The sequence below is a fragment of the Halichoeres trimaculatus genome, unplaced genomic scaffold (assembly GCF_033239565.1).
Source record: "Halichoeres trimaculatus isolate MK-OKI-2021-1 unplaced genomic scaffold, fHalTri1.1 fHalTri1_scaffold_7, whole genome shotgun sequence".
NCBI classification, from domain to species: Eukaryota; Metazoa; Chordata; class Actinopteri; order Labriformes; family Labridae; genus Halichoeres; species Halichoeres trimaculatus.
The window spans coordinates 21533332-21555409 of NW_027437185.1; the positions used below are offsets into that span (position 1 = coordinate 21533332).

General features: G+C 41.9%; 1 protein-coding gene across 4 annotated transcripts in view; it reads left to right on the forward strand.

Annotated features, from left to right (window-relative positions):
- Positions 1-22037, forward strand: part of frmpd1b (FERM and PDZ domain containing 1b) — a 29163-nt gene extending 7126 nt beyond the window's left edge. For 3 of the 4 annotated variants that reach the window (XM_074673516.1, XM_074673518.1, XM_074673517.1), the window contains exons 3-17: positions 1858-1968; positions 4430-4602; positions 6475-6577; positions 7111-7156; positions 7428-7532; positions 7714-7809; positions 11669-11794; positions 11947-12066; positions 12671-12804; positions 14507-14633; positions 14918-15010; positions 15104-15286; positions 15623-15824; positions 16049-17020; positions 17213-22037. In XM_074673516.1, the coding sequence (XP_074529617.1) occupies positions 1862-1968; positions 4430-4602; positions 6475-6577; positions 7111-7156; positions 7428-7532; positions 7714-7809; positions 11669-11794; positions 11947-12066; positions 12671-12804; positions 14507-14633; positions 14918-15010; positions 15104-15286; positions 15623-15824; positions 16049-17020; positions 17213-19758 (5133 nt within the window). In that variant the 5' untranslated portion in view covers positions 1858-1861 and the 3' untranslated portion in view covers positions 19759-22037. The remainder of the gene's footprint in view (positions 1-1857; positions 1969-4429; positions 4603-6474; positions 6578-7110; positions 7157-7427; positions 7533-7713; positions 7810-11668; positions 11795-11946; positions 12067-12670; positions 12805-14506; positions 14634-14917; positions 15011-15103; positions 15287-15622; positions 15825-16048; positions 17021-17212) is intronic. The other variant, XM_074673520.1, reaches the window with a different exon arrangement.
- The last annotated feature ends 41 nt before the right edge of the window (positions 22038-22078 follow it).

Consider the following 22078-nt stretch of genomic DNA (forward strand, 5'->3'; position numbering starts at 1 on the left):
CTGCACCACCCGAAGAGACTGTCATCTGAGCCGACTGCCTGACTCGGCAAGGACAGTAAGGTGAAACAGAGTGGGGGACAGGAGAGAGGAAATGAAAGACTGAAGACAGACTAAAGGAGAATAACAGCAAAACTGTCACATGACTCAGCCATGGCCTCAGCTATACAAAACATGCACACCTTTACACCTGCAGATGTTGTGCACATCCAAACCAACAACACTTTCATCAGTCCAGACAAACTTTTGGATCTTACTGACACTGATTGCTCCCAGTGATCAAACCGGGCATTTGTGTCAATATTCTAACTCATCTCCTCGTGTGCAGCTGTCAGCTACCTCCCATCACTCATCCCTTGTCAATCTGTTTCAATCCGGATCAGCGTGAGGTGCTAAAGTGACACCCTGACCAGCATGGGCCTATGTTGAATGAGGGGTTTTAATCCTCTTAAAGGACAGACCTACAGTGTTTGCTTTACCAATACTGAGAGAGGTTAACCACTAGACAACCAGCGAACACTTCACCAGAGGCACGATGAAATCCTGCTGTATTAGCTTCTGATCATTAAAAGACACTCAGATTTTACTCACAGCTGCAGTGTTTAATATCCTCTATTGATTGCAGTGCAGGGTGTATTGTTTCCCCATAACTCAACTCTTTAAGTACAGTGAAGTAAAAGCGCCCTAATGAGTTTACCTCACTCATTTATTGGACACCAGCATGTTTTAAGATGCCCCGTAGAGCTGTGGCACGTGGCCAGAAATCTGTTGTGTTTATAAAAAGTCTGTAGCCTGCAGAAGTTTCCGCCTTATTTCAGAGAGTTGATCAAACTCAGCTCCTGCAGCTGGCTGCCTGGGCCAAGGTACGGATCATTAGGTTTCTGGAGGACATTCATCATCATTACCTGTATCGATCAGGTCTGGGTCACAACTTTTCTCATTCCTGAAAGAGTTTCCTTCACATTTGTTGCTTTGTGGAATCAAATAGTTCAATACAGCAGTGGATGAATGAAATCACTCGAATGTAAAAATAGCAAAAAAACATGATTTTCATTACACAAACAGATCAAAAGAACCTCAGAAGTCTCATTCAGAAACACTAAAAGCTTTGTTGCCGTTACATGAAACACAAAAAAAACATGGACATGCTTAAGAAACGAGCCCTCGTGGCGCATATTTTCTAAACAAAACATAAGAAACCCTGTCAGAGAGTCATCAGAGGCTCTGCAAGCTCAAAGCGATCTTATAGATTGGCTGACAGAAACAAAACAGTTGAGCAGAGTCGTAAGTCTTGAGATTTGGATGGAGTTCAATGCTGACCAGCTTAGCCTCTCTGGGGTCCGACAGAGCCCTCCATCCTTCATTATGTCCTGAGCTCTCCCCCACTGAAACGGCAGCATAAGCAGAAATTTCACAGCTGCAGTGTTGTGGGAAACATGCAGATTGTAGCATATTTAGGTTTAAGTTCTTCGTGATTTTTGTAAGTGTGTGGAGGTGTGGTTGTGTTCTGGATTTAGGTCATTTATGCAAATATGTGTGACATGGGTTGTTGTTCCTTCTGGCTACACTCCTCTCCCCTCTTTTCCTCCCTCTGGCGCCTCTGCTCCCTGCTCACATATCTGATTATTCATCGTATTCAAGGCTGGCAACATGCTCTGAATTTAAAAACACAGCAGATGAGATGCTAATTCATCCTGAATGCACAGCCTCAAAATACGGAGCTAAACTTTGAACATTTTCTTCCTTGTTTTTCTCCATCCAGATCCTTTTATCTTTTCCCTCTGTCTCCTTATGGCTGTTCTATTTTTTGTTGGGGTTATGTCTCATACTTATCCTCCTCTCTCTTTTTTGCCTTTTTAGATAAATGGAGGAGAACGAGCGATGTAGGAGCAGGTCTCCAGCTCGGAGGGCCAGTCGAGTGCAGCAGGTAGTGGGCACAATAATCCGTCGCACCAGAGAGTCATTAAGCAGGTAAGTTTAGGACATTTTTATTAGCGTAAACATTAAAATGAGTCCCTTTGGTGGCTTCAGAATGACCATCCCTGTTTTGTATGCAAAATTTTGTTAGATGTTAGAAAATAAACACAACTCATGAGTCTTTTCAGCTGTCAAGAGCTGGGACTTGTGGGTCCTAAGGAAGAAAGTGAAGTAGATTTTGATGAGAAAACAACTGAGTGTGCAGTAAAAAAAAGTTGGCACCACACAGCTAACAGTAGCAGAAAATGCCAACCCCGTAAAATCTGCTGTGTCAACAACAAACAAAACATCTCATATGGTAAAAAAATAAAAACTAGACTCAAGTTTGGGGTAGAAAACAGTGTCATCCATTTTTAGGAGTACTTCCAGATATTGTAGCAGCGAAAAGAAGAAATGTGGGACGAGGCCTTTGGTATGGATGATTATTGTAGCTTAGAATACTCGTGTGTACACAATGTGTTTGATGGAGATCACATATCAAAATAATCTGTGAAAAGAAAAAGTAAAAACTCAACAGGAGTCTGTTTCTTAACTTGAGCACAAACCATTTCCCCTCCTCACACCCACACACATCCAGAGGCTTGACACATAGCTGAGTACATATTCAAACCTGACTGTCCGCCTCACACACACACCCACACCCAACACTGAACCACAAATATGCTTTCAAGAACCCTTGATTCCCTTGTTGTCCACTGCGTTGTTTCTCATTCTCAGCAGACGACGCAGCGCGGAGATGCAGCCCTTAAAGTCTGTGTTGCTTTGGGAAGAATTCTCATAATGTCAGAGCTATCTGAGCGGGACAGTAGGCCTCAGGGAGAGGAAGTCACTGGTAGATTTAAACACAGTATGTACACAGTGTATATTCCCAGGGTACATTTGATATATAAGGGTGTATATTTTTTCTGAAAGATATATCCTTATTTTTGTCTAGATATGAACATTTAAGTATGTATATGAATGTGACTTTTCTCTTGCTCTTGAGCTGACCGCTGTGGAGGAAATATGAGTGATAGCTGCTTTTGCTGCAGATAAATGTTAGCAGCTTAACTAACAAGAGCATATGATATGAATTACAGCTGCTCTCGCAGAGCTGTGAGAAAACACCAGGGGGTCCTAAATCTTAATATAGGCACATAATGGTTCAATGACATGATGTTCCTCTGACTTTTCATCTGGCATCAGCATCAAGAGAAATCCTTAGTTTGTAAAGAGAAATGTTGACAAATTTTTTTTGGTCTTTATACTGATCTGAAAGTCTTTCGAGCATATATTGTTCATAATTTTTGACTTCATCTTTGTATTCCTGTGAAAAGCAGTGATTCATATGCAAATCTTAGTATGCTACGTAAAATGGGATACGTGTATCTCTGCTTTTAGAGCCCCCCCTGAGGACTTAATAAGTAATCTTGAAATAGTCTCACTTTTATATATTTGCCTGCCTGTTCATAGTCTACCATTTAAACAGGCTGAAACACGGTTCAAGCTGTTAGTGATCATTTTCATTCCAGCCCACATGCAGCAGTTATACTGTCTTTTCACACTTTGGTCTATCAATAAAACGAAGAGTGAGGTTACATTTCCTTTTCTTGGTGAGACTGGGTTTGGTAGATAAGAACTGGTAAGACATAACAAGGATACACTAACATTACAAGTTATGGGCAAGTACGGACCTGCCTCAGAGCACTGCGCTGTGAGCAGCTCTAAGTATAGCCAGTTACTAAACTACAGTACAAACTGAGTTTGTCACAATCTAAACAACAGCACTTTTTTCAGAGAAAAACATTAGCCTTTTTGGATAGTCCACACTTCGATGTCACTTGAAACCTGCTGGGAGCATGTTAGTGGGTTAGCATATCTTTGCCAAAACACGACAGGAAACATTTTTTCTTTAGTCGTTAACATTTAAAAATCGGTTAGTTAATGACTACTCAACAGACCCAGTGAATGGAAACAGCTGCTAAAACTGATTCACAATGTGGCTTTATTAAAACAAGAATCAAACACCTTAAACTTGCTTTCTTCCTGGTTTGTATCCTTGTTAAAAAATGAATTTAATGCAAAGACAGAAACATGACTGGCTTCTTTTCAATGTATTGGTTTGTCAGAAATAATTTTAAGTTCAATCTTTAAGAAAAAAGAAAAAAGTAATTTGGTTGTGGACAAAATTATTTTTTGCAGTTTTAAATAAAAATGTTGCGTGAAGGTTGTTATGCTGGGGAGAGTGTACTGAACTGAAGCAGGGTTTCAGGGAGCCTAGGACAAGATGTATGTTCTCAGAAATATGTCCTTTCTTCAGAGAAGAACTCTCACACAACAAAAGCAAAAGAGAGTAAAATATATAAAAGTTCAAGAGGGCAGCAGACTTCCCTTTTGATCTGCATGATTCTTTATATTCCTAATGAGTGTTGTAGTCATCTGTCAGATAAAATGTGACTCTTTTTGTTTTTTTTAGAGAGCGGCTGCTGGGTGATGGGAGGTCGCAGCGCTCCAACAGTCTGTCCAATCAGAACTTTGTGGCCAAGCTGTCGCTGCAGATCACCAGGGATCCGGTCCTGGACAGCAGCACAGGACATGGCTTTAGCCTCACCACAAACGCACCCCTGCTGGTCAGGGACGTCACTACAGGTACATGAGGAGTGTCTGTGTTTGTCTGTGCATATTGGTGCATTTTGCTTTCCTGCTTCCTCTTAAAATAGAAACCTGAATTATGCAATAATGCCGCCAGACTGGTTTGGAGCGTAATCCAGCTTTGTTCTTATTCAGGATATTATTTTTATATGTAGCTAGAAAAAGAACTTCAGATTATTTAACTGTTTCTACTATGACTACCAGTAGCTTGGTTTTGATCAATTTGATAGAAAAATTAAATCTAGAAATAAGAACAACAGCCTGATCTAAAAAAACATATATCTCCAATGAATCTATTCAGGTGGGAAATGATCAAATCATCATATTGTGTAAGTTTTGATCACTTGGTCACATTTTTATTTTTATTTCTTAACATTTCAGATCCTATAATCTGCATTGGAAACCTAAACAACCTGTTTACATGAGACTGATTCTGGTTTCTATACGAATGCTCAAAGTAGCATTTTCACTTTTCTCAAAAGCAGGATGGATTCTTATCCATGCACAACACTTTATCAGGATGCACAAACAACCCCCTCAAAAATGATGACTGTGCATCTTACACTTTCACACACAAACACACCCACCCACACACACACTCGCGCACGCGCGCGCGCGTGCGTGTTGAGTCTCTCCTGGTATTCAGAATCCAGGGCAAAGTGCCAGAGAAGCCCCGGAAACAACACAGCCACCTGCTCATCCTTTCTAAATTCAATCACTTTTCATTTATGCAACAGAAACATGACACATGGTGAGAAAGCGATTGAGTCAGAAAGAGGGAGGCAGGGAGGGAGGGAGGGGGAGAAGGAGGCAGAAAGATGCTGAACCACTACTTTTAAATCAATCTACCTGTAAAATAAGCTTAAAATTGCTCCGAGGATGATCCCACCCTGCCAACAGCTCTGTAATTGGTATTTGCTGCCAAAAAGAAAGGGATAGAGCCAGGGAGAGGGAAAGAGAGAAAAGTGATAACAGAGGACAAGATTTAATAGACAGACAAGATGCCAGCAGGAAGACCCAGCAGGGAATAGACCAAAGACCAAAGTGCAAACATGGCCAAGGAGATCAGAATAATGAGTGTGAACAAGTGAACTCTGCAGGAAGGTGAGCGCGAGTTTTTTCGTGGGGAGAGGGGGTGGGGCACCTGGGTGTAGAAGGAAGTCCTGATGGTGTGGAGGTGAATGTGATTGAGACGTGGAGGCTGAGGAGGAAAGATAAAATGAGGAGAAAGGAGGAAGGGCAGGGAAAATGAAAAACAGCATGGATCAGAATGTTGGCCAAGCTGACATGAAGGCTTGAAGGGGAGCCGGGGGTGGGGTTGGCATGTCTGGCAAGACTGGGGGAGTGTGCAGTAGTAGCGTATGTTAACATGTGCATATGTGTGTGTGTGTGTGTGTGATGGTGTCAGTGGGTCAAAAATTAGGGACAGTCGGGGCTCTGCAAAGGCAGACTGTGTGTGAAAATATGTGTGCATTGGTGTACGCACTCACACACTCAAACATTTTGTCAGTTTGTGGGATGGTGTGCGTTCATGTGTGTGTGTCTGTGTGTCTGTGTGCAGCTGAATGTGCTGTGCTTCAGCCAAGCTCTATTGCCTGAAGATAAACGAGTATAAATAACTGGAGAAAGCAGAGCAGAGCCGAGCTGGACTAGACCCAGAATATCTGTAACCCCTCACATCCTGGAGAGCTCAGCAAAACACTGCTGAGTCAGCCATATGTGACTTCATGTGTGTGTGTGTGTGTGTGTCTATATTAGTGCCCAAAGATCCAGCTGGGTTGTTGTTTTATGTCATCAATCAGTGTTTTTTTTGTGTGTTTTCTCACAGTTTTTGCATTGATTTGTGTCTGTGTTTGTGTGTGTTTGCAGGAAGTCCTGCAGATGGGATACTTTTCCCTGGGGACCAGGTGCTGCAGATTAATGATACAGTGCTGGAAGATTTAAGCGATGAGCAGGTGGAAAACATCTTAAGGTGATGAGGAACACATCTATCTATCTATCTATCTATCTATCTATCTATCTATCTATCTATCTATCTATCTATCTATCTATCTATCTATCTATCTATCTATCTATCTATCTATCTATCTATCTATCTATCTATCTATCTATCTATCTATCTATCATATAAATCATATAAATAGATTTTTGGTGGTGAAACAATGTCAGTTACTGTACCTCGGATGGAAGTACCTGTGTGTCCGGTTTGACTGTGACTAAACGCTCTGTCATAGTTAAAGTGCATTTCTCAGAATGTGTGAGGATGATTAATGTGTAAGAGGGTGTGTGTGAGTGTGTGAGTGAGTGAGTGAGTGTGTGTAAGGAAGCATTAGCAAGCAAAGGGCAAAGGTCAGAGGAGAAAGTGCTTACTTGACAGCAGGAGAGAAAGATAATGATCTCTCTCTTGTGTGTGTGTGTGTGTGTGTGTGTGTGTGTGTGTGTGTGTGTGTGTGTGTGTGTGTGTGTGTGTGTGTGTGTGTGTTTGTTTATTTTTTCTCTCCTCAGGGACTTGGAGGATTGTATCACTGTGACCGTCCTACGGCACATGACAGTGAGTACAATGGAGACATTAAAACATATAACACACACACACACACACACATGCACACGCACACTCAATCATTTGAACCTCTCTGTGCTTTTTAACACTTGACTTTAAGCTCTATAAGCGTCCTCAGATTGAACAGACAGACTGAGATTTGTGTCGTCTGTGAGATTGTTCCTATGGCCCTCGGTGTCAGAACAACTGATAATGTGTCATCACACTGGTGTGAGTTCAACAGCTGTGGGCTGATGATGTACGTGGTGCCTTTATTCTGCAGAACCCCAAATCATCCATCATGTCGGCAGAGAAGAGAGCTCGTCTGAGGAGTAATCCAGTTAAAGTGCGCTTTGCAGAAGAGGTGGTCGTCAACGGGCACACTCAGGTGAGAAAGCTTATTAAACAGAATTACAGCTGTTGTGATCCACTCATCTGTTACACGTCTTATCAGGCTTTCTTTGGTGTTATCCCAGGAGCTATCATGTAGTCTTTTTGTTTTATATGTCCTCATCTGATATTGATTCCTGTCTGACCGTAAAATAAAATCTCTATCTTCTTTCCATCAGGGAAACTCTCTTCTCTTCCTGCCAAACGTCCTGAAAGTCTATTTAGAGAATGGGCAGACAAAGGCCTTTAAGTTTGACAACACAACCACTGTTAAGGTATGTAGTTCACACTAAAGAATGTACTTTACTAACATACAGATAATTTATTAGAGGTAAGTTTTACCTCTTAACTCCTGATTACAGTTTTTCTCAGTTGCTTTGGTTCATTTCTCGGATTAGAATTGAAATTCTCAAAACTACTTGTTCAATTGTCACATCATTGTGTCAGTTGTGCACATCAAAAAAACAGTTTCTCAATCTTTCAATAAGCTGCACATGGTTTTGGACATTCATGCAAATGATTTTGTACAATTCTCTGCTGTTTCCTACATTATCAATTGGTTTTGTTGATCAAAATAGATTATCATGGGTCTCTGTAGAATAGTCCCACCCCCTACAACATTTAGTCATGAGTTTATCACACAACTACTGACTTTCTCTAACAAATGGAAATGTGGGACGCATTGGATCAACCAATAATCAACCAGTTTTCTGAAATAGTTCAAAGGTGCATTTAATGAACCATCCACTTGCTGGTATGTATTTGTACTTTTGGCCCCGGTTGGTTGAACAGTTACAGCTAAAAGCTTGGAGAACAACTGTGTCGTCAATCAGTCAGGCTTTTCGTGGACAGAGAAGATATTTGTGGTGATGTGGATGAGAATTTGTAAACCAACATACAGGAACATAAGGAGGTGTAGGAAGACTGCACTGCCCTGTAATTACCACAGCACTGCATGAACAGTTTTCACTAAAAAGACTGTTCTAAGTTCAAATTTCTTCTTTTTTTTGTTTTTTTTGTTTTTTTTCTTTGTGCTATGCAGCGTGGCCTTCTCCTTTCTGTTTCCCAATGATGGGGTCAGCCAACAAATCACAGCACAAACAGTAAAAGTAAAAATATGAATATTATCCAGTTTCTTGCAGTCAATCTCCCACATACACTAAGATGTCACTTACAATTTACAATAACTGTCATCAAAACTTTAGCCATACTATACATCATAATGTCCTTCCAGAGTAAACTGTTATACTGACAACATGACCAAGCACTTTGACTGTCCTATCCAAACACTCTGGCACCAGGACTCATCATTCTGATGCAGTGACAGGTTCACTGACACAGAAATTTACTTTTGAGGGATGAACTAAGGATTTTGAGGAAGCGACTGGCTTTTGCTGGTTAACCATGGTGTTTTGCTATTTGCACACACTGTTTTGAGAAATGCACTTACTTTTTTGCAAATGGCAAGGATGATTTGAGAAATGTACCAAAGCAACTGAGAAAAACTGTAATCATAAAAGATAGATGTGGACTGAGCACTGCTCTTTACTCTTCACAAAGCTTTGCCTGTTCCCTTGGTTCTCATTTTAGGTGCACACCAAACTCCATGTTTCATCCTACATGAGTCTTGCTGTCCCCTATTAGATCCACAGTTACCAGAATTTTCTGGAACTTATAAATCTGACGCTACTTTTCATTTGGTGGTTTAATAAATTTAATTGTCTTATCTGTTTAAGACAGGAGGACTTCCCTACAAATAAATAGGGCTACGGCATAAATTTTATTAACGAAAAGAAGACCAAAACAAGAAACCAACAGGGAAATAAATTGAGCAGCTTAAACAGGCTACATCAGCTCAGCATGTCACCCCTCACACTGCCTTTGGCAGCAGGGGAGGGTTTGATTTAGTAAATTTAAGTCTCAATCACTGGATCTGTTTGTTTTGCTGAGAAGGGAGCTCCTGCTTGTGCCCCCCTGACTTTTAAAGGGGCAGGCATTAAAATTGAATGACGCATCTAGTTTTGGCTTGGGCCAAAAGATCGCTGCATCAATCTCCCTGTTGACGTGTTTGTCAATACCATTACCATACCGCTGTTTAATAATTTATATGACAAAACCTTCCCAGAGCTTAATAAGGTGAATACACTTTGGTTACTGGAGTAAATGTGTACTGTAAATCATTTTATCTTCTGTTCAACTTCCCTCCAAAAAGTCTAACACATTACCTCCATGATTTCCCCCTAAAGATGTGTTTACTGGCCTCTTCAGTTTGAGCGTTAGGAAGCAGAACAAGTCGTGAAAGGTTTCCTAGAAACTAGTGGGAGTATTTTTCAGTTCAGCACACCACAGTCTATGATGTGATTGTGGCAAGGCTGTGAGGGTGTGGGTTGACTGTTCTTAGCGGCTCTTTACAGCAAGATGGCAGATAATTATTAATTATAATACCTCCAGAAGTAGAGGTATTAAAGATTTAAAAGTTAGAGAAAGAGATCATTGAAAAAACCCAAAGCATTTCAGCAGGAATAGTCTTGTGATCTTGTCAGGAATGCATAGCTGAATAACATGATTACCCCTGGATTTCATCTTCAAGTGTTCAGAGAGGAATATGAACTGGACTAAATTACAGTTTTTCTCAGCTGCTGTGGTTCATTCCTCAGATCAGAATTGAAATTCTCGAAACTACTTGTTCAGTCTTCACATCATTGTGCCACTTATGCACAAAAAGCAGTTTCTCAATTTTTTGAACAAGTTGCAAATGATTTTGGACATCCATGCAAATGATTATGTACAATTCCCCTCTGCTTCCTACATTATCAGCTGCTTCTGTCATGTCGATCAAAATAGATTATCATGGGTCTCTGTAGAATGGTCTCACCCCCACAACATTTAGTCACGAGTTTATGGCATAAGTCTTCACATGCAAAAAGGTTGAACAAGTTATCCTTACATGTCAGACATCCTTTCACACAATTCCATGAGACTTTTTCTCTAAATCTGTTTGGATTGGTAAACTGCTCCCTGGTCAATCTTGACTTTCTCTAACAAATGGAAACATGTGAAGCATTAGATCAAAAAATCATCAACTAGCTTTCTGAATTAGCTCAAAGGTGCATCTCATGAACCATCAACCGGTAAATATGTATGTGTACTTTCCTCTGTACAGACAGTGGCAACACATTTCCTGTAAAAGGACGATAAAGCTCTATCACACTTGTGGACCATATTCTCAATAATAAGCCTACAATGGCCGAGATTGGTTGAAAGATGCAGCCAAAAGCTGGGAGAACAACTGGGTCCTCAAACTTTCAGACTTTTTGTGGAAAGAGAAGATATTTTTTGTGACGTGGATGAGAATTTGTGGCCCAGCGTGCAGGAGCATAAGGAGGTGTAGGAAGACTGTAATTACCATAGCACTGCATGAACGGTTTTCGCTAAGGAGACTGTTCTATGTCCATCACAATGAAGGTGTCAGCCAACAAATCACAGCACAAACAGTAAAAGTGAAAATATGAATATAATCCAGTTTCTTACAGTCAATCTCCCACATACACTAAGATGTCACTTACAATTTACAATAACTGTCATCAAAACTTTAGCCATACTATACATCATAATGTCCTTCCAGAGTGTAAAGAACTGTTATACTGATAACATGACCAAGCAATTTGACTGTCTTTCCATCACACTGACACCAGGACTCATCATTCTGATGCAGTGACACGTTCACTGACACAGAAATTTACCTTTTGAGGGATGAACTAAGGATTTTGAGAAAGAGACTGGCTTTGCAGGTTAACCATGGTGTTTTGCTATTTGTACAAACTGTTTTGAGAAATGCACTTATTGTTTTGCAAATGAGGAGGATGATTTGAGAAATGTACCACAGCAACTGAGAAAAACTGTAACATCATAATGAGACAGATGAGGGCAGGCTACTGTATCATAGCTCACCACCAGTAGGCCTGTGTCCATTGTTGTCTATATTCGGCATATTTTTGTATTTGTATTGCAGTTTATAACTGCAGTTGGAGAGAATCAGACAGGAATCAGACTTGTTTCTATCAGCTATCAGCAGAGGGGGATGAAACATGTTCGTTTGAGGGGGTCTGAGCTGTTGTTCTTCCATCGTTCCAGGACATTGTTCTGACTCTGAAGGATAAACTGTCCATCCGGGCCATTGAGTACTTTGCGCTGGTGCTGGAGCAACAATATAGCATCACCAAGCTACTGCTGCTGCATGAAGATGAACTTGTACAGAAGGTGAGGAAACTGCAGAAACATACACACAGACCATAGTCATGAATGGTGGTGTAACTCTGATGTTAAATTACTTCCTAGCCACAGTTGACTTTCTCCCACTAAGAGTCTGTGCAGCTTTGTGATATTTGCACCTCTATTTCCCTTTTTTTCAGGTGGTGCAAAAGAAAGACTCCCATGACTATCGATGTCTGTTCAGGGTGTGTTTTATCCCCAGAGACCCCACAGACATGCTGCAGGATGACCCCACAGCTTTTGAGTATTTCTTTTTGCAGGTGAGATAAAATGAATTCTTCCATTTACAATCCTTCTTTATATTTTGTCATTTTGTGGTTTGACTTTGTCAGACTGCTCTTGACATACATCTGGAAACCAGACCACACATTATGCATAAAAACTTTTAAACTTGCCAAATGTTTTAGATCTGATGTTAAATAAATGTCAAAAAGGTAAACAGCTTGTGTAGCCTCTGAACTTGAAACAGAAAAAGCTGTGACCATCTATTTTCCAGTCAACAAATTTTGATTAAACAAAGAACTCAGTCACCTCCTGCCTCCACTTAACAATGTATTTTCATTGTAAAAGCTCACAGCCACAGCATGGTCGTTTTGTTGTACAGCAAATCAATAAGAAGGCATATTGATGATGTATTTTTTCATCAGTCCCTTTTGGCTCCAGCTGCTTTTCTTGTTTTGGTTAGCATCAGTTCAACTATCCCATTATCATGTCTTAACAAAATACTTTAAATCTATGTATACTGTGACGATGGGAAAGGATGTATTGTTCTTGTTCATTTGAGAATAAGTATCTCTTCAGGTGGAAAGTGTGCACTCTAGTAAGTTATTTTCTGTGCGTTACTCTGTGATTGTTTGTTTCCAGAGTGTCGGTGATGTGCTGCAGGAGCGTTTTGCAGTCGAGATGAAGTGTAACACTGCACTTCGCCTGGCTGCCCTGCACATGCATGAGAGATTAGATAGTTGTGGACAGACCAGGACCTCTGTCAAGAGTATAACGTAAGTCCTGTTTGTGTGTGTTTCTAACCTGAAAGTCATGTAGGTATGACATTGTGTGTCATTGACGAGGACATTGACTCCCGCACTCCTCTTTGAAGGATTTGTGTAATTGTGATCAACTTAAGATTTAAGCTTGTACCACTGCTGCAATCATTTTAATTAGTGTGAGTTAAGTGGACATGCTTTATGCCTAATCTGTTAATGTGATTGGAAAGTGTTTGTGTGTGCGCACAACGGTGAGTTTGTGCCCTTAACCCACAAGCACAAATCCCTTTTTTAAAAACACAGCCTCACCAGCACACTACAGATGAGTTTATATGAGACAGTAATAATCTGTATCATGGACTCAGACTTTATTTAACCCCAATCAAACTAATTATCAACGGATGAGTTTAACTGAAGAGCTTTCACTAACAGCTGTTTTTGAATGATGGACTGTGAGGAAAAACGTTTCAGTGTGTAACACACATTACTCATTTTTCCTTTTTTAAGCCTGAGAACTGATAGACAGGCTCACTGCCAAGATGGGGCCATGTCCCCCAAAATTCATTTTTATTTCTCATAATTTTTTAGAGATACCAATCAAAAGGCTTCCAAGATATGATACATTTTGTTGGTAGCAAATGCTGGTTGTAACTTTGTGAGGTAGCTGTATGTAACTTTATATCGCGTTAAGAAAAAGCCACAAGGGTAGGACTAGCTATGTCATACAAAGTGCATTTACTGTACCAAAAATCCACAAATGATTTGACTCCTAAAGCTTGCTTCACCATTCTTGTTCCTATTACACCAAGAGCAAAACAAAAAAAAAAAACTTAAAGAGGAGGTTTGATGTTGTTTTATTGGCTTAAACTCCGTTACCCCCATAGAAGCTTTACATGTTTTGATACAGTTCAAAAATTCTACATTTTTTTTAATTTATCTATTTATTTGATGTTTAAAAAATGTTTGAGAGCCAGTTCTTATTTACAATCATGACCTGGCCAAGAAGCACCAACAGAAACACATACACATATAAACTACAGCGACAGATGGACATATAAACATAGTGTTACAGCAGTCACATAGAACGAAACGCTAACAAGTGAAAAGCAATATGCACAAGTTGTAAGAAGTACATGTGTAAATAAAAGTCTCAGCAGGAGCTGCAGTCAACTATGATCTGTTGAAGTCTAAGCTTGAAGGTGGTGAGTGAACAATGACGATTTTTCACACTGGTGTTTTAGAAAAGTCTTGTTTCAGCCTCTATCTGAAATGCTTTGTTTTAGCTGCTGTCTCTTTAAGGCTACCCCTCCACAAAACCCCTTCTTCATAACTAGCCAGCCCTCTGGAGGCTTGACAGGCAGAGCTATGGTCTTGGAGGCTCACCCCTCCAAGAGTCATGAACCATGAGAGATCCTGATGTGACAACTTATCATTTCAGCAAGTCTCAGGAAGATTTCACACAATTATTAGAACCTACTGTTTTGAGCAGGTTCAGGGATTTTTACAACATGTGTATGATGCAGTTTTCAAATTTGCATGTTTACTTTGGACATCCTGTATTGTTTCTTTACATCCATGTTTGAAATCTGGGAAAAAATAGACCCCCTTCCTTATCAAGTGCTTATAAACAAAGAGTTATAGTTATGTTCATCTGCAGTTTGAGCATAAGATAGCAGAGCTCTGGCGTGATTCTATTTCTGTTTGTGTGTGATTACAGGAAGGAGTTTGGCCTGGATAGCTTCATCTCTCCCACGCTGCTGAGTAACATGAGGGAAAAGGATCTGAGGAAAGCCATCAGCTACCACCTCAAAAAGATTCAGTCTCTGCTGGAACCACGCCAGAAGGTAGAAACAACCATATTAATGAGTGGCGCTTCATCGTGACAGTTCTGTAGATGCTTTACTTTGAGACAATGAGAGACAGGAGGTTGGCAGACAAAATGTGGGTTCAGAGGGTAAATGCAGAGTAAACAGTGGTTCCTGGGCCCGGGTAATGTTTCACTGAAACTGAGTAGAGCGTTTTTCCCCGCTGACAGCATCGTTTTGGTAAATAAGTCAAACATGGTTTCCTGTCTGGTTTTCATTCATTCTGGTCTGTCTCTTTTATTACGTCCACTGTCATCCTGTAGGTAATATCTGCTTCTCAGGCTCGCTTGGCCTACCTCACTCAGCTTGGAGAGCTCATTTCATACGGAGGACGGTCATATACAGCTACAATGATGGTAAGACTCAGGAAGCACTATTTAACAGACGTTTCCATGTTGTTTTCCTTTTTTTCTAATGGTATGAATCCTCTCTAATTCTCACCCACTCAGCTTCAGGACAGGGAGGTGTTGGTCAGCCTGCTGGTGGGTGCCAAGTACGGGATGAGTCAGGTCATCAACCACAAACTGAACGTAATTTCTACACTGGTGGAGTTCAGCAGCATCAGCCGTGTGGAGCTGCTCACAGAGTCGGACAAAGTCAGCCTACTGCGCATCTCACTGCATGACATGAAGGTATGGAAGACACATAGATGTGGTCATCAAGATTGTGGACTGTATTCTTCATGAGCAAGGAGGCACTTACACACTGACACAGATATGAAAAACCTATATTCACTCGCAACAACTAAGCTGAAACTAATGCTTGTGCAAAAATAGGTCAACCATTTCTCCTCCAATACATAAACCAGCAGAAAGCCTAAGGGAGTGTGTGGTAGCTATATAAAGCTAATTTATTGTACTTAAAGGTGACTCTCTCCTTTCTTTCTCCCACTCGCCTTTCCTCTTTTACCCTTTGGCCTTAATTACTGCCACTTTACCTTATCCTCTGAAATGCCCTCCCCCTTTCAGCCATTTGCCTTACTGATGGACTCTCTGGCAGCCAAAGACTTAGGGTGTCTGCTGGGAGGCTACTGCAAACTCCTTGTGGATCCCAGTGTCAGTGTCTTCCGTCTGGGGCGCCCAAAAGTGAGGGTGCACCGGATACCTGCTGAAGAAGGTGTGTGTGGGAGGTTCGCCGTAATAGAGGGCGTGTGCTATGAATCCCTATCAAGTGAGCAAAAACTGTTTCACTTAAAACCATCCTTTTCTGGCTTTGGCCTTTTGATAGACATTTATCACATCACATGTTGATATATGTCACCAGCCAGTATGGGTACGGATAAAAAAATCAGACCATCATATCATCATTATTCAACCTTTTCTGTGTTTATCATGGACTAACTCATCAACATGGAACATTTGTCTGGTGTCTGTGTGTTTTCTTGGTGTTATTAGGTTACGTGTCTCGCTGCTGTAGTGACTCAGATGACTCGACAGATGAGGATGATCCGATGGATTCTCAGAATTACAAACGCCCAGACCCAGCAAGTCAGGACTGGGAAGAGAGGAGGAGAGAGGAGGGAGAAAAGAGGAGAGAAGAGGAAAGAAAGGAGAGAGAGGAACACAAAGGCAAACAGGAAGTGAAGATAATACTGACAACAGAAGGTAAGGAATATGAGGGTGAAGAGGAAGAAGGAGCAACAGGAAGTGGACTGCGTAAATTTAGCATTATGGATGAAGAAATGAACCTGGAGACCACCTGGTACCACACGGACCCGCGGGTGACCAGCAGCTTCTCCAGCTTGTCCAGTGGCTCCTTGAGTGCTGCTCTGGAGGAGAGTAGTGCTGCAGGAAAAGCCCCTCGGCCGGGTGCACTTCGTTCACAACCCACAAGTGAAGATTTACTTAGTTTGGATGTTCACCACCCTTTCCTCCTGGAACCAAAACACCACCAAGGGCCCCTGCGACCCACCAATCTCAATTACCGTGGCAACGACAACTCTTGTCTTTGCTTTGCGGAGCTTTCCAAGGCTGATTTCCTCCCTAGTCCACCTGAGGCTACTAGTGATGATGATGACGATGATGATGATGATGAAGAAGAAGATAGAGGAGTGCAGGAACTGAGGCGCATTTCTAAGATTCCAAGTTCGAGAGATTTAAGATTGATAGACAGCGAACCCTTTGACAGGTCACCCATTAAACGAAAGAAAAAGATCCCTCCCAAAGTCCCATTACGTACCAGTTCAATCCCCGGAAACAAAGCAGGACAGGCTGAACACCGTCTCTCCAAGGATGAAGAGAGTCTATTCCTTACACCTTCACCCAATCCCAAACCAGCTCTTTTGGTCAAAGACAATGTTTCAGAGTCTGAGGATGAATTTTTCGATGCCCAGGAGAGATTTACTCCCCCAGTTCCCGATCTATCAGGTTTGTTAACAGAATAATTTCTATGGCTGTAAGGATTTCTTTTATGTTTCATGAAGGTCTTAGGTCAATGGTAGCTTTGTGCCAACATTAAAAAACAGCTAAGACTTCTTGTGATTTTGTGAATTATTTACATAAATCCGCTGATGCCTTTCTTTTCCTGTCTTTTCCTCTTTGTCTGTCTTTCTCTAACAGATTCTGAGCTGGCTGATCGGCGTAATGCAAACCGGTTGAGTGGATCCTGGAATGGTCTCCCAGCTGTCCCAGGGAAACAGCCGCCCTCCCCCCTCGCCAATAAAGTCCAACCTTCTAAAACTAAGACAGAAGTCAAGGCAGTTAAAGGCACCACAAATAAACCTACCAAACAACAGTCCAGTCCACCAAAGCCACCTCCAAAGCCCGAAGTTAAGGTCAAACCACCACTGGCACCTAAACCCCAGCTGCCTCCTAAGCCTCAAATCATTCCTCCTAAATCCCCCCAACATGGGAGATCATATGCCCACTGCAATGGGGATGCCTCTGGATGTCTGTCCTCTGAACTCTTGGAAATGGAGCCAGACACCATGGAGTTTAAGTCTGTTACATCAGGTGCAGGTGGACTGCCAATGTCGTCCCCCTTGATCACAGCAGTACGATGCAGTAAGCAACCAGCACCTGTTACAACATCAGTAAGTGAGGAGAAGACCAAAGTTCAGGACAAGAGCCCAAAACAGAATAAAGCTCTGGTGCTTAAGAATGGCACACATGCTGTTTCCAATGATAAAGGGTACAATACTGATGAGACTGCTCAACCAACAAAAATGTCCCCAAACCTTTCATCTATTCCACGATCAAATTCAGGTACAAAACTTTCAGTTCCTCCTCCAGTGCCCCCCAAACCCACTTCTCCTATGAATTTCCATCCACTATCGCTCCCTGCTAGTTCACCTGTGTCCCCAACTGACCCAAGTAAAGGGATCTTCAAGGACAGTGTCAGTCCACCAAATGGACTCCATCCCTGGAGCAACCGCAATGGAAACATCCAGTCAGGACCCAGGAGGGTTTCCCTGAGTCACGAAAGCCTGTCACCCAAAAATACTGATGCACCTCTCACACTTACGACCTCCCTCACATCCACCAACTCCAAAGGGGTTGGAGGCTTAGAAAGCAGAGAACCTGGAAGATCTGGGTCAGGGTCAGACCTGAGGACAAGTTCTTCTAGTCTTGGGGGCAGACTTCCAGCTTCTGCCCTGAGAGGGAAGATCCAGGCTTTGCCTTGGTACATGACCCGATCACAAGAGATTTTAGGAACTTTGGACTATCCGTCCACCAGCTCCATCAATGGGGACACGTCTGGCTTTGGCTCTGGTTTGTCTGTTGCCAGTGGTTTATCAGACCTTAACAAGACCCCTGTAAAGGAAAAAGAGAACGTGACCTCAAAATCAGGAGGTAAAGGGAATATTTTAGAGGATGGGGCTGCGGTTGTTATAGCCACCATCAAAGAGGCCCAGGAAGTTACCTCATACATGAAAAAGGCCAATGGGACCAATGGCTCCAGTCCCGACCTGAGTTTTAAAGACTTTAGTGCACACCGTGGTAGTGTTTCATCAGAGCAGCCACAGTCACGTTCCCATTCAGCAGTGGGGTTGGGAGGTGTGTCTAACATGCAAATTGGAGGAGACTCACCAACCTCTTCACTTGCAGACAGTACCCCTCCACAGCAGCACCGGGAGGCATGTGGCTGTCGCACTGTTTATGCCAACTGTTTTAGCGGAGACACCGAAGATGGTGTAAGCTTTGACGAAGAGCTTACCGTTTTCGAGTTCTCCCAACGTACCCGCCCAAAACCTGCCAAACCAGCACCAGCCCCCTCTCCTACGACACCTCCTCCAAATCCCAACATCCTGTCACTGCTGAAGGACAACCCCCGCCCACTCTCTACATTCTCCACTGCCTCCTCTGAACTCAGTCCGCTAGTATCCCGTCCAGTTTCACCAACAAACTCATTTGGTTGTCCTCTTCGGTCACTTACCAATAAGAACTATGGTGGGCTAAAAGGAGGTTTTACCTCCCTACGCCAAGATATTGACCAACTTCTGCTGGTTTTAGAAAAGGGAGCACTTGAGCAACAAACAACAGGGCAAGACTCAAAGCAGAACATCACTGGCATTCAAGTGGAGCCGGACCTAAATCACAATGGAACTGAAAGTAGTACAACCCCAGCACCTGGCCAAAACTGTTCTGGGACAAACACTGCTGCTATGACAGAGGCTGAAAGGAGTCTTCTTCAGGCAGAGGCTCGACGATTGGCATCTGGTTGTCAGCGGGCCACACGTGTAGGTTGGGCTCCTGATGAAGCTCTACGTTCGCTATCTAACAGCTTCAGTGCCCTTGTTCAGCTGTCAGCAGCCTGCTTGCGAACAAACCCGTGCCCTGGCTGTGACTTCTGTCATAACGAGAGTCTGGTTCAGAGGGATGAGGACGTCGACAACCAGGAACCCATGGACAAGCTAAAGGAGATAGTGGGTCTTTACCGGGAATTTGTTGGTGCTGTTGAAACTGCTGGGACTGGCACTGGGTTTGGCGGCAAAAGCATGAGCTTCACTGGGTCGGGACAGAGTCAGGGAGAGACTGACGGGGTGAGGCTACTAGCCAAACGTTGCACAGTACTCATCTCCTCTGTATTCGCACTCACACAGCTCTTCCGGACACACACACTAGACACCTCAGACACACCTGGACATGTACCTCTCAATTTTTGACCTGTGAACTCTACCCACTAATATCTCACTGACTGTAGAGGTGAAACAAAAGGAATCAGCACAGAGCAGTCTGGTGTGTAACCCCTGTGTTCTTGTACAGTAAGTGCCATGCACACCACAGCACACAAACCTTACCCTGTAATACTGAATTGCTCACATGGAAAACACTTAAAACAAGCAAACCCTGAATGAAGAGAAGAAACTTCATTGATCTTTCTCTTCTTGGAAGCATATGGACTATGCATTTGTACATATGGATTTTATAATTGTCTAATAGTTCTCTTATTTTATGATACTATATGTGTACGTATGTAAGGATGGTTTACCCATGTATGTATTTATTTATTTATTTTTACAATATTTGCACCATGGTCTGTTATGTGCAGGTCTCTGGTGGAAAAGAAACTATGGATGTCACTGGAATTTTTGTTTCTACCTTCTTTCTGAGACAGTATTACATTATCTTTTGCTGCTTTAAAAATTTCTCTACTCCTCAAGGTGTAATCTGTAAATTGTCATATTCAAGTATTGTAAAACAGCTTGTTTTACTGACCAAATACAGATAATACAGTTTACTATATGCTTACAAAATACAGTAATTAACTGATTTGTTTTTTATGTGCAGATATTGCACCTTTTAAAGGATTTAGTTTTTTCAACACTGCAGTCAAACACAAAGACAATATGAAACTTAACCACAGCAACAACCAGGGAGAGCACTTTGACTGTTACAGATTGCACCTTTTTATGAGATGCACCCTTGTGTACTGTGTTTTTTCTATCCCACCCCTGGTCCTGAATCACTTTGAGTGAATGCTTTTTGGAAATTCTCCCATTACCCAAATGTATGCAGTATTCACATTACTCTAGTTTTCATCCAAAGGACAAAACACATACACTATATTTTCTGGGAATGTGTGGATGAGGCCCAGGAAGCAAAACAGGGGACCTTACTTATGTAGTTAAACAAGGTTTTTTGACTCGGCACAAGGGTGACTGTTAAACTACGTCCAGATGTAGCAGAGATCCAAAGTCTTAAAACACTGAGCCACAACTTTTCCCCACAAGAAATTCCTCTGAGGTCGCACTACCGTATTAATATCATACTGACTGACAGACGGACTGACTGCTGTATGCTGGGGTTAGAACTGTAGATGTATATTTATATCTTTGTTTCATATTCTGTCTCTACTTTCATTTATGGCTATGCAAACATTAACTCTTCACCACTCAAACTTTATTTGTTTTTCGTGCTAACATTGAAAACAACTATAGCTACATTATGTTTGTCTGAATATAATGGGTGCTTTCTTTGTTTGGAATGTTGGCCTTTGTCTTGTTTCGGGAAAACTTACTGCATTTTGGATTGCAACCTTTTGCAACAAGTTGCATGGCATTTGTCAATATAAAGACTCCTGTCTATACTGATGTCTGTGAAATGTTCGTAAAAGGATGACGTTACTTGATGAGTTTGCTGATGTACAGTGTTCACTAATCAGCTTGTCCATATCACACAAAGCCGAGTCATTTAACAAGTCATCCTATTTGGAGGATTCACTGAAGCCATCTCAGACATCAAGAAGGTAATTAAGACTCAGTGCAGGTACGATGAAAAAGCATCAGCTGAAAAGGGGACTGATTAATGATAATATGTAAGATCTTTAATCCTTTAAATGGGTGACAGTGGGAGAATTTGTCAAGGTGCCCATGCTATATTAATTAATGTGAAGGGTCTATTTTTTGAGATTTCTGAGCTTCCAGTTGCATTAGTGGTAACGTCCAGCAGCAGTGTCCTTGACAGCATCAACATCAAGACATAGGTCTCAGGAGCATCTCGTCATTCACCATGCAGGCCCAAACTGGGAAGAGTGCCTGTGTCACATATCTGTTTTGTTCCCGTATTACTCAATTGTACCAACAGCATTTTGTTTTCAAAGAGGACTTTGTGTTTCTCCAGAACATGAGCAGTCACTTTTCCATACCCTCATACGATAAAGTCTATGTACCAAGAAAATGTATTGTTTGGGAATAAATTACACATTGACCCAAACAATGGTGAATGCCTGTGTGTCTTAGTTTACTGTAAAGACCAATTACAGAACGAGAGGGTCATTTGCCATCATCACAGGAAGGAGCTTAAAAGAAAACTATCACCACACTAACAGGGCTGATACTAGGACTGCAGTAGGATTTCAAATTTTTACAGGCTCCCTCTCTTTCTCATTTAGCGCTGGAACGTGTCTTATAAAAGTACCAGAGCTAACTGAATTACAGAAGCCTATTCCCAGAACACATCCTTTAAATGGTTTATTTTGGGATG